General features: G+C 39.6%; 1 protein-coding gene across 1 annotated transcript; it reads right to left on the bottom strand.

Annotated features, from left to right (window-relative positions):
- Positions 1-13,163: 13,163 nt before the first annotated feature.
- LOC105038149 (uncharacterized) lies at positions 13,164-17,213 on the bottom strand. Its single transcript, XM_073256041.1, has 3 exons — positions 16,243-17,213; positions 13,467-15,235; positions 13,164-13,355 (listed from the first exon to the last, which is right to left on the bottom strand). The coding sequence occupies exons 1-2, from the start codon at positions 17,093-17,095 to the stop codon at positions 13,506-13,508; spliced, it is 2,583 nt and encodes an 860-aa protein (XP_073112142.1). The 5' UTR covers positions 17,096-17,213; the 3' UTR covers positions 13,164-13,355; positions 13,467-13,505.
- Positions 17,214-18,708: the final 1,495 nt, after the last annotated feature.

Raw genomic sequence — 18,708 nt, forward strand, 5'->3', positions numbered from 1 at the left:
GCTCTGGACTGCTTTGGATACTGGCCCGCGGTCACAGTCAGAGCTATCATCCCTTCCGTCGGAATGGAGTCACCGGTAAATCCTATCAAAGGGGAGCAAATTGGTCTCAGATGACCGTCAAGAGTGGCCATTCTCGAAAAGGCGTTGTAGAACAAGATGTCGGCCGAACTTTCGTTGTCGACGAGAATGCGACGGACGTCGTAATTCGCTATATTCAAGGAAACTACGACCGCATCGTTATGAGGGAATTGGACTCCCTGGGCGTCTTCTTCAGTGAAGGCTATGGGTTCTTCAATCTTTTGCCGCTTGGGGGATGCAGCTGGTGTGTTGATTGCCTCCCGTCGGGATTCCCCCGAGATGACGTTGATAAAATCCGGCAGAGACCGGTCATCCGGCCACCCCTTATCGGCGACCATAGCCGGAGGTAGTTGTGCAGAGACCTCGTGAGAGGGCATCAGATGAGGGAAGGAGGATTGGGCGCCGAAAAAGATGGCCGGAAGCGGATCCGTTGAGCGCTCCTTTAAGAACAAGGGTACTGCAAAGACACTCGCCCTTCTTCTAGTGCCAATCCTGTTGGTGCAAAAATCTGCTTGCACCGGAGAAGCTGGAGTCGGGGAAGCCGCGGTCGCCGCCGGGACCTGCAAGGGAAGTCTAAATCGGAGGTGGGGTTGCTCCGGCAAGACCCTCCGACGCTCAAGTCAGTTCTCTGCCTCAACAAGAATGGAGTGCTCGAACGGAGAATTTAGCAGAGTTTTGAGATAAGAAAATGAGCTTAGAGAATAACGTATCTGGGTCCCCCTTTTATAGGCGGAGGAGGCAACGGATTGATGGTGACGTTTGTAACCGTCTGGTAGTGGGCCGCCCATGGTCAGAGGAATTGATTGCGAAGGATAGTGGAGTAGACACGTGGCTATTGTTACGGCCTGCCACGTAGAGCCAGTTGCAGGTAGTGGAGCGGCGTCCGTTGCCGCTAGCTGTCAGAGAGTAGTGGAGTCGCGCAGCACCTGCCGCAGGGAGTGGAGCAGAATCGTGGCCGTTGACACAGCCTGTCAGAGAGTAATGGGTCCGCCACAGGGGGTGATGGAGCCGCGCGGAATCCGCTACAGGAAGTGGAACAGGATCATGGTTGTTATTGTGACCTACAAAGGGGGGTGCGGACCTGTTGATTGAAGCTTGGCAGCGGTCGGAGTCCGGCCTTTGTAGAAGTCCGGGAGGGGTCCTCCTGTCGGTAGGGGTCATGGGTGGAGCCCGACTTCCGTGGGAGTCCGGGCGAAACCCTCTCAGAGCTGAGGCTGCGGGCGGGGTCCGACTCCCGTAGGAGTCCGGGCGGAGTCCTCTACAATCAAAGTTAAAGGTGAAGTCCGGCTCCCATAGGAGTCCGGACGGAGCTTACCAGCAATTGATACCGAGGCAGAGCCCGGCTCCCGTAGGAGTCCGGGCGGAACTGTTCTATAGCCGATGTCGGAGGCGGAGCCCGGCTCCCGTAGGAGTCCGGGTGGAGCCGTTCTGCGGCTGATGTCGGAAACGGAGCCCGGCTCCCGTAGGAGTCCGGGCGGAGCCGTTCTGCAATTGATGTCGGAAGCGGAGCCCGGCTCCCGTAGGAGTCCGGGCGGAGCCGTTCTGCAGCTGATGTCGGAGGCGGAGCCCGGCTCCCGTAGGAGTCCGGGCGGAGCCATTCTGCGGCTGATGTTGGAGGTGGAGCCCGGCTCCCGTAGGAGTCTGGGCGGAGCCGTTCTGCGGCTGATGTCGGAGGCGGAGCCCGGCTCCCGTAGGAGTCCGGGCGGAGCCGTTCTGCGGCTGATGTCGGAGGCGGAGCCCGGCTCCCGTAGGAGTCCGGGCGGAGCCGTTCTGCAGCTGATGTCGGAGGCGGAGCCCGGCTCCCGTAGGAGTCCGGGCGGAGCCGTCCTGCGGCTGATGTCGGAGGCGGAGCCCGGCTCCCGTAGGAGTCCGAGCGGAGCCGTTCTGCAGCTGATGTCGGAGGCGGAGCCCGGCTCCCGTAGGAGTCCGGGCGGAGCCGTTCTGCAGTTGATGTCGGAGACGGAGCCCGGCTCCCGTAGGAGTCCGGGCGGAGCCGTTCTCCGGCTGATGTCGGAGGCGGAGCCCGGCTCCCGTAGGAGTCCGAGCGGAGCCGTTCTGCAGTTGATGTCGGAGGCGGAGCCTGGCTCCCGTAGGAGTCCGGGCGGAGCCGTTCTGTTCTGTAGTTGATTCCGCTGAGGGTTCCGGCTGTGGGTATTTTATACCCAACAATAATTTTCACTTCTGGCACTCGTGTTCATGGGTTCATATACATCAGTATGTATCAGACTTAAAACTTCACTGGCTCATTTATCTTTTTCAGTAAAAGATGATTTGATCATTTTTTTAAGAAGATAGAATTCATAGATTGGAAGTGATTCACAATCATTGACTTCGAAAATTTTCTCTTGAGACAACCTGTTAATTCTATTCTTATTAACATGATCTAACCTACAGTGCTAAAAGTAGATATCGAAGACATCACTAATTCTAGGGTGTTGGCCGAATGTGTACATTACACTAACAAGTTGTGACAATATGTAAATTTCATTATTCAGCTGTCTATTCATCACATTAGCACCATTCATAATGATATTAAAAATATTTTTTTTTATTAAAATTTCATAATCGTACATAATCAAAAGGCCTACAGAAATAATATTCAATAAAAAAGAAGGACAAAAGTGACATTCACTGAGAACAATTATATTGAACTTGAATACAAGCTTAATAATCTCTAATGCTAGAACTGGAACTGATCTTCCATCTCCAATATTAAGAAATTTTTCACCTTCTTGAAATCTCCTATTGATCTGCAGATTCTGCAACGAATTACAAATATTAAAAAGAGCTTCCGATATCTAATACCCTAGATAGTAGAATCACAAATTGAGAAATTACAAGACGTTATCATATAATTATCTTGTCCAGTAATAGCTTGCTTCTTTCTCAGCCTGTTCAGATCTAGAGAGGTAATGTATTGAGGACAATTCCTCTTCCAGTGTCCTTACTTCTTGCAATAGAAGCATTCTGCCTGACTCTAGTCGGACTTGGATTTCTTGGATTGATTGGACTTGGATGCCCCAGCACTTTGCACCTTGTTCTTATTCTTTTTATTCTTCTTTCCTTTCTTAAAGGATCGATGTACAGAAGAAGATCCTCCCACCACATTCACCAACTCCTTGTAAAGTTAGTGATCCTTCTCAAAGTCCTGCAGTAACCCTAACAAACCATGGTAATTAACTGCAGACTTTGTCATTAGAAAATCAGTAAAGAAAGGGAGGTAGGATTTGGACAAAAAGTTCAGTATGGCATCCTTCCCCAACTGCTCATGCAGAAAAAAATCAAGCTTGTTCAAGCACTCAATCATCTCGATCATGTATAGTATATGATCAGTGACTGACGCTCCTTCCCTCATTTGAGCGTTGAAGATGGCACAACTTGTTTTGTGCCTCTCAATATCATGAGGTGTACCAAAGAACTCGTTCAATATTTGTAACATATCCCAAGGTTGAGCATTCTCGAATTGATGGCTGAACTCATTATTCATTACCACCAACATAATGCAACGAACCATAGTTCGATCATTGAGCCACTTCTGATAAGCATCTTGGACCGTACTGTGGGCGTTCGGAGCTGGCTCCTCAGGTATCAGATCTGTCAGTGCATACAAGATCCATTCGTGCTCCAGGACTATTTTGAGCATTCGATACCAACTATCAAAATTAAGTCTCATTAATTTATCACTATCCAATAGTGATCGAAGCGACAAGGTGGTGGCCATAATTGCCAAAGAAAAATCAAAATCTAGTTAGTATATAAATTGATTAAGCCTAAAGACATAAACTTTAGTTTAAAAGTTCTTCCACTATTTTATTTGAAGGAGTAGCCTCTACCTCCGGTTCGAGAAATTACACTAATTTTCTAGCAGGTACCAGAATCCTCACAAGTTACACATGGGCCCGAGTATGGCTCGGCCAACTTCTATGCACCCATAAGTAGGTTCTTAATCAATTATTTTATCAAATAATTTTTAGCAATTAATTTTGCCCTAGACATCTCTTCAGTAGGTGTGTGGTGCCTTCACTGAAAGTTCTGATTAGGTCCAACCACTAACATGTCAGAATTTAGTACATTTAATAAATAAGTGATTAGGCCCGAGTGTGGCTCGACCAACCTGACCATCATCAAAAAGATAACTAAATCAACATATTATGAATGATAATTCCAACAGCCAGATGAGCACCAGACGTGTGGCACCTCCAATGATCATTTAAACTGTTGGATCCATTATTATCCAACTTAATGGGAGGCTATGATCTAGTTATCACTATAACTATTCTATTTTTAGAGACCTAATAATTTTAGAAGATTTAATTAGTTGAATTAAGAGATAAAAAAGATTTGATCAGTTAATTTTAATCCTTCTACTGACTTTACCAAGTCAGATTAAAGAAGACTAGGTATAAGCTGATCCAGCCAATTAGTCATAAATCCTCCCACTGACTTCACCAAGTCATAAAGAGGATTCAAGACAAGTTAAACTAGGGGCACCTAAATCAGTCATATTAATTTTCTAGTTAGCATGGGTTAACCACAATTATTAAGTGATCTAATCAAAACATGATTCACCACATTGGCCAGATAAGTGAGATCGGTGGGAGAGATATGTCATTAACTTATCATAGACTCAATCTATATGAGTAGCTTCCAATTAATGACTATCGATCAAGACTACCATACTTACCTTAAACATCAACTGGTTAGTCAGCTTCAATTTAATCAACTTATAGATTTGGGTTCGACCACAGAGCTACGATCAAAGTCCATCTTGGTCTAATCAAAGACATAGACTTGACCAACTATAACTATTGAGAATTGGTTAAGAGAAGAATTGACTCAATCAGAATTAACTATTAATTAGATTTAATCAATTACTAACATAGTCCATTATTAATGATTTCTAACCCTAGGTCTAATCGAGTTAAATGGACTTGACTCGAGCTAACCCATGAATTATGAAATTAATGCTTTAGATCTTTGATTCTCAAATGTAGATCACTTAATTTTCAATTAAATTTTGAGCTAACACGAATTGGGGTTCGATGTTTGAAAATAGTTTCAAATTTTGTAAAATATTTTCACAAACTGTTATACAAATAAATAAACTTTAATTTTAGATCTAACATATATTATATTAGATCTAAAATAAAAATTTTTTAATTTTTTTTATTATTCATCTTCATAGAAAAGATCGTGCAGCACCCCTATATACCATAGAAGAACTCCATTGAATGGGAGAAGAGGGCTGTAAAGCCCTACTTTCTTCTATGACTGGACGGCTATGAGGATCTATCCAATCAGATTACTATACTATTCAAATTTTAAATTAATTATTTAGATTTAATCTAAATAATTAAAATCAAATTAATATCAGATTATATGCAGAAAATTCATGTCATAAAAAATCAAAGCTCTGATACCAATTATAGGGAAAATGGGTGGTCCAAAGCATGCATTTTTAAAATTTTTATAGTGAAAATAGTAGATCAAATAATTTAATCTCCTATACATATTTTAGATCTGATCTAAACTATCTTTCTAAAGATCTATGATATAAAATTTATGCATATAAAAATTAGATATAAAAGGAAAGACTGCATCGATCATATCGATGTCCTGAATCAGATCTAACCTTTAGATCTCATTGATTGAGTTCAGAACTCATTACCTTATCGTGGATCGATGATCTCCACTATTGATAGATATGCTACGAGGCTCTTCCTAATGTCGAGCGGCCGCACAGATTGTCCGGCCTCTACAAATCATCCACTCGAAGCTCTGATCAGATCATTCTTTTCGGGAGTGCTAGCTCACATCGAAGGCTCTGGATGGCTGATGATGACTCCTTCCTTCAAATCATCCGGATACCTCTAGATTAGAAGATGGAGCTTATCGAGGAGGAGGTCATGTGGAAGAAAGAAGGCAAGACTCTCTTGTGTTTTTCTCACATAAGACTAGAACAATCAGAAACCCTAAACCCACCCTTGACCTCACGTCCAAGAGGAAGCTTTCTTCCTTGATTTCTCACGCACGGAAGCCCACCCCCTCTCTAATTTTTCTCAGCCCTCTCTGAAGTTACCCTTGCCTATGATCACATCTAATGGGGTGCACAAAAAATTCCCTTCTTAAGGTGGCATCCCATGAATATAAGTATAAGAGTTTGAATGATTTGGTTCAAGTTCAAAGAATGCTTGATCTTATCATCAATTCAAATCAGATTTGAATTGAACTTTGAACCAAACTTAATCCCTATCTTAGAGACTCAAAAAGGGTGGATGACAACACTCAGATTGGTGCAAAGAATTCATGCAAAAAATATTTTGTGCATAAGAAGAGAGGTGGTCGACAGCAAGGAAGAGTCCAATAAAACTTCGACTCTAGGTTTTAATCCGATTTCAAACATTTTTGAACTCAAACTTAAACCAACCTAATTCTAATCCAAATAGGATCAGAAGAAGATGTCAAACACCTTTTGGGCAAGAGAAATTCTATGCACAAATCTTTTTCACATGTGAAGAAAAGAAGAGCGCAGTGAAAGGTGGTGCAAGGGGTTGTTCCATTCGAATTCGAATTTGAATTCATTTCCAATTAGGTTCTTGATCCAACCAAATTAGGTTTGACCCAATTAGATCACCTAATCCAATTAGGTAACAAATGATCTCGATTCAATCTTAATCAAATTAGAAATTAACCGAGCTCGAATCAGGAATCGAATATCCTTAGTGATTAAGTCATCTCATAACCTAATCAGGTCAAACTAAATCGAATCTAATTCAATTAGATTTAATTCAAACCTCAATACTTAATCAAATTGAGATAATTAGTAATCTAATCATTAATCAATCCTCCTATAATTTACGAACAATTAGCAAACTAATGTATTGCAACTTTTGTACCAAATTAATCATCAATCAAATTGACGATTATTCTCTAGAATGATTCTCAATCGTTGATCAGCCGCATGATCAATCAAAATTTTTTTTTGAATGTGATCCTATAGGTTCGAACCTAAGCTGGTAGTATAGAAACAATCTTTCTATACCAATCAAAGTGACCATCTAGTAATGATACCCGACGTCTGGATAGATTGAAAAATTGTAAAGCAATATTCAAGAACCTATTGGCATATGATTACTGTATAATTTATCTCTTTGATCGAAATGCTCAAAGTGATCTAAGATTTAACTATCAATCTTGATATGGTCATCTACATTGTATTTCAATTTTTCAAATCCATCACATGGATTATCCCGATCGAGATTTTACTAAATCGAAACACACTGATACTTTTACTCCTACTTATTCGTAGGGATCAATTCCATTATGACTCACAATCGACTTCGTAAGTACTTGACTGTGTCTAAAAATTTTTTCATCACTGAATTAGAAATTCAGATAGTCCGACGCCAAAACACAGTGAGTTGCTTGCAAGTCACCGTAATGATCTCAGATCAGAGGGATACTTATATTCATATCCTTCGTGAGCTACTCTTAACAGTAGAGTACTCAGCAATTAGTCACATTCAGTGAGATGTACCCCTACTTCTCACTTGCATGCTATGCCAGTATCACCACACTCCTTGATTAAGAGGACAACCAACGTACATGGCACACAATGACCTATACTTGATATAGCTATCGTTCTAATAATAGTATATCATTTAGTCATGAACTAGGGTTTAAGGACTAAATGATATATCCTCCTATATCGATTCAAATAGCCTTAAAGACTTCATCACAAGATAGGAGTTCAAATAAGATGTACACAGAGTGATGAAAAAATTAAATAATATTTATTAATTTAATAATTTATATATAATTATAATGATTAGCACAACCATCAACGAACTGATGATTGACTTTGGGACATAATTTTTAACAACTCCCACTTAGACTTTTAGCCAATCGGTATAGTATCGTATACCCATCTTTGATTTATAATCTTTGAACTCCTTGACATCGAGAGCTTTAGTAAATGGGTTAGCCAGATTCTTTTTTCATCGATCTTTTGAAGCTCGACGTCACCTCGATCCATGATCTTCCGGACTAGGTGGTAGCAGCGCAAAATGTACTTGATCCGCTGATGTGACTTCGATTCCTTTGCTTGAGCAATGGTGCTAGTGCTGTCACAGTACAATAAGATGGGGCCATCAAGAGAGGATGCCACTCTGAGCTCGCTGATGAACTTTCATAATCACACAGCTTCCTTCGCAGTATCAGATGCCGCGATATATTCCACCTCATAAGTAGAGTCGGCCACGGTGTGCTGCTTGAAATTTTTTTAGTAGATTGCTCCACCGTTCAAAGTAAAAATGTATCCCGACATGCCCTTACTGTTGTTATGATCCGACTGAAAACTGGAGTCTGTAAATCCCATAAATTTTAGGTCGATTTCTCCATAGATGAGCCACTGAATCAAACTAGTATCTACTTGCTATTCCTAGTGAGTATGTTATATCCGATCTCGTACATATCATGATGTACATAATAGATCCCACTATTGAAGCATATGAAATGCTACTCATATGCTCTCTCTCTTGAAGAGTTGTCGGACAATCTCTCTTCGAGAAAAAAATTCTCTGGTCTATCGAAAGATAGTCTTTCTTAAAATTTTTCATACTGAACTTTTTCAATACAGTATCAATGTACGTGAACTGAGATAATCCAAGCAACCTTTTAGATCTATCTCTATAGATTTTCATCTCAAAGATATAGGATGCCTCTCCTAAGTCCTTCATAGAGAACTATGATGACCGTCAAACTTTTATTCCCTGTAATGCAGGGATGTCATTTTCAATTAAGAGAATGTCATCCATATACAGAATAAGAAATACTATCACAGAGTTATTAACCCACTTGTATATATCGGGTTCTTTTCCATTCTTAATGAAGCCATACATTCTGATCACTTTATCAAAATACTGTTCCAACTCTGAGATACTTGCTTAAGTCCATAAATGGATCCCTAAAGCTTGCACACTTTAAATTCATCTGTGGATATGAAACCTTCAGATTGTATCACATACACCTCTTCTTCTAGCTCTCCATTTAGGAAAGCTGTTTTCACATCCATCTACCAGATTTCATAATCCAAATGTGCTACTATTGCAAGCATGATTCGAATGGACTTGAGCATTGCTATAGGAGAAAATATCTCGTCATAGTCAATACCATAAAGTTGACGATAACTCTTGGCAACCAGACGAGCTTTATAAGTCTCCACCTTCCCGTCTGCATCCCTCTTCTTTTTGAAGATCCTTTTATACCCTATGAATTTTATCCTTTCAGGTGGGTCAACTAATATCCATATATCATTAACCTTCATAGACTCCATTTCAGATTTCATGACTTCCAGTCACTTATCGGAGTCAGACCTCTGTATTGCATCCATGTAGGTGATCAGATCCTTGTTCTTCCAGCTGCGATTGTGGGAGACCACACACCAGTCTAGAAGGACCGGTGACATTTAGATTCTATATCATGACAGATCGTGGTAAGAATTTTAAATTTTATTTACTAATTAAATTATTATAGGACTAATTTTTATATTAAAACTAACATATATCTAAACTGTACAGATGCGTTATGCAGAGTACATTGCTGACAGGTACGGCGATGATCCATCTTCTCAACCCCCGTTGACCTTAAGAAAAATTTTTATCGTAAATACTTGATTATTTACGATAAAAAATTTTCATCGTAAATAATAAGCAACTTTTAATTTTTTAAAATTACTAATTTTTTTTTAAATATTGACGATGAAAATATTTTCATTGTAAATAATCGAGTATTTATGATGGATATTTTTTTATCATAAAAACTATTATTTAAGATAAAAAAATTTCATCATAAATAATAAGTAATTTTTTATTTTTTTTTAATTTTTATTTTTTTAACTATTGACGATGAAAATATTTTTATCGTAAATAATCAAAAATTTATAATAAAATTTATTTTCACTGTAAAAAGTATTTATTTATGATGAAAAATTTTCATCATAAATAATAAGTAATTTTTTTTATTTTTTTTTTTATTTTTAATTTTTTTAACTATTTACAATAAAAATATTTTCATCGTAAATAATAAGGTATTTATGATGAAAATTTTTTTCATCATAAAAAAGTATTTATTTATGATGAAAAATTTTTATCATAAATAATGAGTAATTTTTTATTTTTTTTATTTTTGATTTTTTAAACTATTTACGATGAAAATATTTTCATTGTAAATAATCACGTATTTATGATAAATTTTTTTTCATCTCAAATACTCAATTATTTATGATAGAATATTTTTATTATAAATAATCTATAATTTTTAAATTTTTTAAATATTTTTCTAAATATTGATGATGATAAAATTTACATTGAAAATAATATTATTTTTGATGAAAAAATATTTTTCATTATAAATACATAAATTATTTATGATGAAAATATTTTCGATGTCAATATTTAAAAATTTAAAATTAAAATAAATGATGTATTATTTATAACAAAAATATTCATCATAAATAATAAATATTTACGATGGAATAATTTTTTCATCGCTGATAGTTAACTATTTACGATGAAAAATTATTTTAATCATAAATATTTTATTATTTACAATCAATTTTTTTCATCGTAAATACGGTTAGTGGTGATGAAAATATTTGTGTTGCAAATAATTCTGTCACAAAAATACTTTTTTCTTGTAGTGATGGCTCAATGCCACCGGGGGATGAGTAGGAGCTGGGTCATAAGATTCTACCATAGCTTCAACCCTCCATTGGCTCGATATCCTTCAGTGTCCTCACAGACCTCGGGTCTCAGATCTGGAGCGATGCGTATGTACATGGAGGAGGTCGTGCAGAGACTTTTGAGCTAGCAACTTTAGAGCCTACTGAATGTCATCCACGATACGATCGTGGAGCTAGCTTCTCCAATATCCACAGCGTACGACTGACTGGGCTCATCATCCCAACCATCACATCAGGTAATTATATTACTAAATCTTTTTACTTGTTTTAAGTTTTCATATTTAGAAGCTTCATATATTTAGTTTTGTGTCTGAGAAAGAGATCTAGAGGCTAAAAATTCAATCTAACCATCCAATCGATGGGCCGGAGGTATCTATAATTCTGTATCATTGAATAAAATGTATAAAAATAATTTATTCAAAAATCAAAGAAGTATATCAAAAGATATACCTCTATATCGAAAGATACGCCACCATTTTGAAACTTACTAATATTATTTTATTTTTTCATTACAGGATGCTGGAACATCCAGCTCTCATTCATCAGCTACTGGAGAGGGACAGGAGGAGGAGGAGGCAGACGACGATGAGAATCGGATCTGATTTTTTTTTGATGTATTGTATTTTTTTATACTGGTTGTAAAAAAATTATATAATTTATATTTTTAATATAATATAATTAATTTTTAATTTTTGATTGTCATATTATCTTTAGATTTTAATTATAATATATATTAAGAACCATAATTCATTGTGATTAATTAAAATAAGTTTTAAAAAATATTTATTAATTTTTAAAAAAAATAAAATTAATTATTAGGGATAAAAAATACTGTCGCTAATACTTATTAGCAGCGGCATTAGTGATGATATCGTCATCTCTAATATTTTTTTTAAAAAAATTATTTAATTTAAAAACTAAAAAAATAGAGACAGCATTGGCGATGACATTGTTTGTCTCTAATAATTATTAGCGACGACATTAGCTACGAAAATATCGTGGCAAATTTTTTTTAATTTTTTTTAAAAAAATTAATTTAAAAATTAAAAAATAATTAGCGACAAAGTTTTTCTGTAGCTAATGCCATCACTAATAGTCATATTAGCGACGGTGATATTTTTCATCGCTAATAAAGATATTTAGTGATAAGATTGTTTCAGATTGGCTGTTACGACGGAATTAACAATGGCAATATTATTAGCGATAGCTGATGGACTATTAGCATTGCTCATAGTCTGAATTCTTGTGGTGGAAGTCTTAGAATCTCAGGTCCATAGAGTTTTTGTTGCTTCCACTAACTAGTTTCTCCAACTCTATCTTGAGTTTCATATTTTAACTTCTATGGCACAAATGAAAGAGGAAAAATTATTGCCTAGATCCATGTTGGAATATAAACCCAATTTAATGTATGGGTTCTTTTTTATTTGTTTTGTTTAATAGTGTTCATATAATTATTTTGATTTCATGGTGTACTAGAGAGTCTGTAGTTGATTTCCATTATGTAAAGAATGAAAGGAAAATCAGCCTATGAGTTTCTAATGGGAGAGGTGTGTCTTTTGATTTTCTTTTGAAAAGAATAAAGCATGGTGGAAGCTTGGTAGGAGAAGTCCCAAGTACAGAATTTTTATAAAAAAGGAGGAAGACTTCGAGAAGAGAATCATTTTCCAGTGACTGATTTTCCTGCATATTGATTGAAATAGAAATTTTTTGAGGGTAGAGTCACCATGGGCGACAACTGACTTAATGCAATTGAAAATAATTTGATTATTGTCAAACCGACAACTGATTGGCTCGATTTGGTGCCGGTTTGATCTTGCTTTAAAAGGTCTAGAGATGGGTAGAGGGCGATGAGGAGAAGCTAAAGACCGCTGCCACAGAGCTCTGGAATCCGGTAGAGCGGCCAGCTGATGCGTACGGAAATCTTGGCATGGTGTGATATTATTGGACTGGTCTACAACGAAGCTGGTAGACCAGGTCTAAGCAATAATTTCCTAATTAAAAGGCCCCAGTATTATGCACCATAGGGACCCGTCTATAGAACTTCTATCCTAGTCTTTATTCCCTACGCTGGCAAATGATACGTACCACACATCAGGAGGGCCCACTCTTTACCTCCTCGGATGCTTTTAACTTGGGCTCCATAGTCATATTTCCCAATGCAAGACTCGCGTCGAATCTGTAGTTGAGATAATGCACGTGCAAAGCTGGAGTTAGCTTGTACGCGGCTTCTTAGATTTTTCTTTACCTTTTATTATTTTTTTAGTTTCTCTTCTAAAGATTAAAGTACCGTCAAGTGTTAAAAAGCCTGGGAGAGAGCGAGGGAGGGCTGGGAGAACAAAGGAAGAGGAGACAAGGAAAGGTCTTTGTTTTATTTTCCGGTAGCAAAAGCTTTAGTAGCCTGGGAAACAGTAGACCAATACAGACCTATACATACAACAAATACAAGAATACGTCCATTTTTAAGGAGACACTAAAAGGCGAAAACAATACCACCCAAACTTCGAAAGACCCTCGCATATATCACTGAACCAAGAACCTACAAAACAAAGTTATAAAATAGCATGAGATATAAATGAAGCATTCAGTGTGATGCTAGATTGATAATGAGAAGCTAATAAATTGTAACGTGAGTCGTGAAAAAACTTACTTGGATGAAGAAGGGAAGAGGCCATTTATGGGTTTGTGCTTAGTAATGGATTGGTGGTGGCGGGGAGGAGTAGAGGTAGGGAGGAAGTTTGGATGGTGAGGGGGGAGGAGGGGACTGGTGGTAGTAGGGAGGTGCGGGAGAAGGGGATGATGGGGGTGGGGACTTGTAGAAGTACGGAGGTGGAGGAGATGTTGGACGAGGTGGTGACTTGTAGTAGTAGGGAGGAGGAGGAGATGGCGAGGGTGGTGGTGGAGACTTGTAATAGTAAGGAGATGGAGGCGATGGTGAGGGAGGTGGTGGAAACTTGTAGTAGTAAGGAGGTGGAGGAGATGGGGATGGAGGTGGTGGGAATTTGTAGTAGTATGGAGGAGACTTCACTGGCGGAGGTGGGGACTTGTAGTAGTAGGGAGCTGGTGGTGAAGGCGATGGTGGTGGTGGGGACTTGTAGTAGTAGGGAGGAGGTGGGAACGGTGATGGAGGTGGTGGGGACTTGTAGTAATAGGGAGCAGGAAGGGACTTCACCGGTGGGGGCGGGGACTTGTAGTAGTACGGTGGTAGTGGAGATGGAGATGGTGGAGGTGGGGACTTGTAGTAGTAGGGAGGAAGTGGAGACTTTACAGGTGGAGGTGGGGACTTGTAGTAGTAGGGAGGAAATGGAGAAGGAGAGGGTGGTGGTGGGGATTGGTAGTAGTATGGAGGATGTGGAGATGGAGAGGGTGGTGGTGGAGACTTGTAATAGTAAGGAGCCGGTGGTGACTTCTTAGGAGGAGGTGGTGAACCGTAATAGTAGGGAGCACGGGCCGAACGTGAGGGTGGCGGTGGTGGTGGAGACTTGTAGTAGTAAGGAGATGGTGACTTCACCGGAGGAGGTGGCGACTTGTAGTAGTAAGGAGGAGGAGTTGGTGATGGTGGGGGAGGAGACCTATAATAATAAGGTGGTAGAGATTTCTTTGGTGGAGGTGGAGACTTATAATAATATGGTGGTAGAGGCGACTTCACTGGTGGGGGTGGAGACTTGTAATAGTATGGTGGCAGTGGAGACTTCACTGGTGGGGGCGGGGACTTGTAGTAGTAGGGAGATGGTGGTGACTTTAGAGGTGGAGCTGGGGACTTGTAGTAGTAAGGAGGTCGTGGAGACTTCACTGGTGGTGGCGGAGACTTGTAATAGTATGGTGGCAACGTCCTTGCCGGAGGTGGTGGAGACTTGTAGTAATATGGTACTGGTGGTGGTGGCGGAGACTTGTAATAGTATGGTGGCAACGTCCTTGCCGGAGGTGGTGGAGACTTGTAGTAATATGGTATTGGTGGTGGTGGCGGAGACTTGTAATAGTATGGTGGCAACGTCCTTGCCGGAGGTGGTGGAGACCTGTAGTAATATGGTACTGGTGGCGGTGGCGAATTGTAGTAGTAAATGGGTGGGGATGGTGAGGAAGGAGGCTTGCAGACGGGTGTTGGTGGCTTGTTGTGGTGGTAAATTTTGCACTCCTTGTAAGGCTTCTTGGGAGCAAAGGCCAATGGCTTGGCCTTGAGGACCATCTCCTCATGAGAGGTGGAGTAAACCTTCAACTTGGTGCCCTCGTTGGATCCCGTTGGCACATTGCAAATAGAGCCCTTGGGTGCAGCGTGGAGCTCAACCTTGCAGGCCTTGGCCCCATGCTTCCAGTAGGGGAAGCCTTCAACAGCGACGCCGTATACACCATGGCTGCTTGTTTGGCCGAATGACACGAATCCCTCGTCGCCGGCCGTGCACGTTACCTTGACCACGGCGCCTGCTTATGTTTTGATCAAAAATAAACAAATTGAAGGAAGGATAGTATTTTAATGAGTGGACTAATGCATATGTGTGAGAGAAAAATCAAATAGTAGATTTTATGGGTGCGGATAGAGTCGAGCTCGAAAAATAAAAAAAAAAAAAGTGGCTTTGATTGGATAATAGCTAAGGCCCTATTAGATGCTTTATGCCAACTTTTTTTTAGCATATCTTTTTTCAAAGCAGTCCACATGTACGTTGACAAGATGCATATATCTGATTTAGTGATAATATATTAATAGACACTAGGTTGATTAATTAGTTCTGCTTTCGATAATCAAGATGGGCAATATGTAATTGGATGGCCATGACTCCCCTTTCATCAGAAAAAAAGATGTGCAATATTACATCAACCAGATTTGATTAGTTAATTGGAACACTACAGTAAAAACACTAGAAGTATTTATTATAATAGAGTGCATAGTATCTTTTAAGAGTGCATCGTATGCATTATCCATTGCACGATAAATGACCGCACACGGTTGTACGAGGTATGCATTGCATATCCTGCATCTATTCACGGCCATTCATCATACCATGAACATTGTGTATCATCAGAAGATCCATGCTCATCTTTTCAATAGAACAAAAAAAATATAATTGTTATATATAAACAAAATATTTCCCTCTGAAGTTGGGAGCTAGGCACCCAAGAAAACTCAGCTAAGCAGATTGCTGGGTCAGGTCGGACTACCGTGACTTACATTCCTTGTAACCTCTTCTCTAGAGTCTCTCTCTCTCTCAACTAAGGATAGATAGTTTAATAATGTTGAATTTTCTTTAAGGAAGAAGCCTAATTTTTCGTTGACATGAACCGCGGTTTATTTAAAAATAAAATAAAATAAAACAATGAAGAAAATTTAGAAATTCCTTAAACATTAAGTCATAGATAAAACCACCCTTAACAAATTACCGAAATGAAGATCAGATGACCTTTCTTTTTAACAGCAGTTATTCCGAATTTACCTTTCAAGGGCTTCTTGCGGTACGACTCCACTGGATGTTCCCAGTTGTAGCATTTGTAGCAATAGACCTTTCCGACCACCTTAACGACAAGCCCATGGTGGTAAGGTGGCGGCGGAGATTTATAGTAGTATGGTGAAGGAGGAGACTTTACTGGTGGTGGTGGAGACGCGTAGTAGTATGGCGGGTGAGGAGACTTAGCGGGTGGTGGTGGTGACTTATAGTAGTAGGGTGGCAGTCTAGATTTCGCTGGTGGTGGTGGAGACTTGTAATAGTATGGTGGTGATGGATACCTCTTGGGAGGTGGTGGAGACTGATAATAGTAAGGTGTTGGATGTGAGGGAGGAGGAGGAGGAGGGGACTTATAGTAGTATGGTGGCAGGGGAGAAGAAGAAGGTGGCGGTGGAGACTTGTAATAATACGGCGGTGGAGGCAAGGGACGAGGAGGTGGCGGTAACTTATAATAGTAAGGTGGTGGTTTGGATGGAGAAGCTGGTGGCGGAGACTTGTAGTAGTACGGCGGCGTTAGGTAAAGAGATGGAGGTGGCGGGGATTTGTAGTAGTAGGGTGGCAGCGGAGATGGTGAGGGAGGAGGTGGTGACTTATAGTAGTAGTAAGGTGGTGGCGGTGTCGGGGATGGTGGAGGTGGAGACTTGTAATGGTAAGGTGGTGGTGGTGGTGACTTGTAATAGTATGGCAGAGGAGGCGGCGTCGACGGAGGTGGTGGAGAGGCATAAGCGTATGGCAGTTCACCAGAGACGGCGGCTACATTGTCACTCACCGTGAGAATGGCGATGGCCACCACAAGGGTAGGCCATATGTGACCCTTTAGAGGGTCGCCGATTCCTCGTTTCATGAATAACCTGAGGGTTCGCAGCCTCCGCCGGAGTTGGAGACACCGGAAGTCTTTGAAGGCCCCGGCAAGGGGAGGGGATCAGGGAGTTGATGAGGAGGAGTGGTTTGCGAACAAAGACTGGCCAAAGGCTATTTATAGGGAAGTTCATTAGGACACAGCTGTTGTGATAGCTAGCACCAAATTATCGAACTGTGATTTGTATTTGATGATTATATTGGGCTTTAATCTTGGGCATCTTATGTCGAGCGTGGGGTTTTCTTTTCTTTGTTACATGCAAACAGAAGCAAGGAATTAATCAATTATCCATTAATCACAGGACATCAGGTAAAATTTGGCTTTAATCTTTTCCTCACTCTTCGCTGCAGATGTATTATAAAGGAAAAAAATATACTAGTCTTGGTGTATGCCGGCCTAGAATTCAGCTTTATAGCTACTTTATACCTACTCTTCTCGTGGTCCATGCAGGTTAATTGAATTACAATATTGCTAGGTAACGTAGCTTTTAAAATCATCCTTATGCATACACAAAAAAAGTACTTCACTTATTAAGATTTTATTCTTCAGCAACATTATGGAGTTTTATATTTTAATTTATAGATAAAAGGAATACCTTGGACGTTTTTATGAAAAGATCAATTAATAAACAAATCAAAAAAATAAAACTTATATAACATAAAAAACCTAATTAACCGAAAGGCATAAAATTGAAGATTTGAAAGTTTAATGGCATTGAAAATTAGCATTATTTTTTTTCTTAAATTGTAATTAATAATTAATAAACTCTCTATGTTATATGATCAGCAGCGTTACTGCACCCATCCAGCGAATGACATGCAACAAATATTATTCTATTTTTCAAGACATTAATTATTTATTTCACTGTCACTTTTTCTTAATCTTTTCTAAATTGACTTTAACAATTTATAATCCGACAATGACGTTGTTCTACATTGTGTGGAGGTAAAGATGAAATCCTTAAAGGGTGGGTATCAAAATGTAGGATATATATCCTTTAATTATACCCTCCAATCATGCTATGACCATAAGCATATGTTAGTCCATCCTTTTTTTTTTTTTTTTGGTAAGGTATGTTAGTCCATCCTTTTCATATAACTCAGAGTGCATAAAACGGATGATTTGTGTGCGTGCGTGCGTGCGTGCGTGTGTGTGTATCTCCGTGTGGATCGATTGTAGCTTAAGAAACTTGGGACTATCCGGACATCTAACATGTATCCCTAAAACTCTCCTTAGAGATAATTAAATTTCCTATTTATACCATTCATCAAGACCCCATCAGTGTACGCAACTCCGTAGAGGACATAACTCTAACAAGACATACTAAATAATAGAATTCCGAATTGAACCCTTCCAATCCTTCAATGACCACTCAAATACCACTCCACACTTCCGTATCCCCACACCCCAACCCCTCCAGCTAAACATAAATACCTTTGCTTAAAAAATTATGGACCAAGTCATGGAACATGCTAGCAACCCAATCATGTGGGGCACAAGTTATAATATTATACAACTATTTTGAAATTTTTCGATCTTTTGGAGTGTCAGAGAGTACTGGTTCGGACTCCAATCTTGGCAGCAACTTGACCACCAAA

Source organism: Elaeis guineensis, chromosome 1, assembly GCF_000442705.2.
Source record: "Elaeis guineensis isolate ETL-2024a chromosome 1, EG11, whole genome shotgun sequence".
Lineage (NCBI taxonomy): Eukaryota > Viridiplantae > Streptophyta > Magnoliopsida > Arecales > Arecaceae > Elaeis > Elaeis guineensis.

Excerpts from the sequence above, each read along its gene's own strand:
- LOC105038149 (XM_073256041.1), bottom strand. The coding sequence starts at position 17,095 with ATGAAACGAGGAATCGGCGACCCTCTAAAGGGTCACATATGGCCTACC. Across the intron at positions 15,236-16,242 it reads CCGCAAGAAGCCCTTGAAAG|GCGCCGTGGTCAAGGTAACG; the intron begins GTAAATTCGGAA and ends AAACATAAGCAG.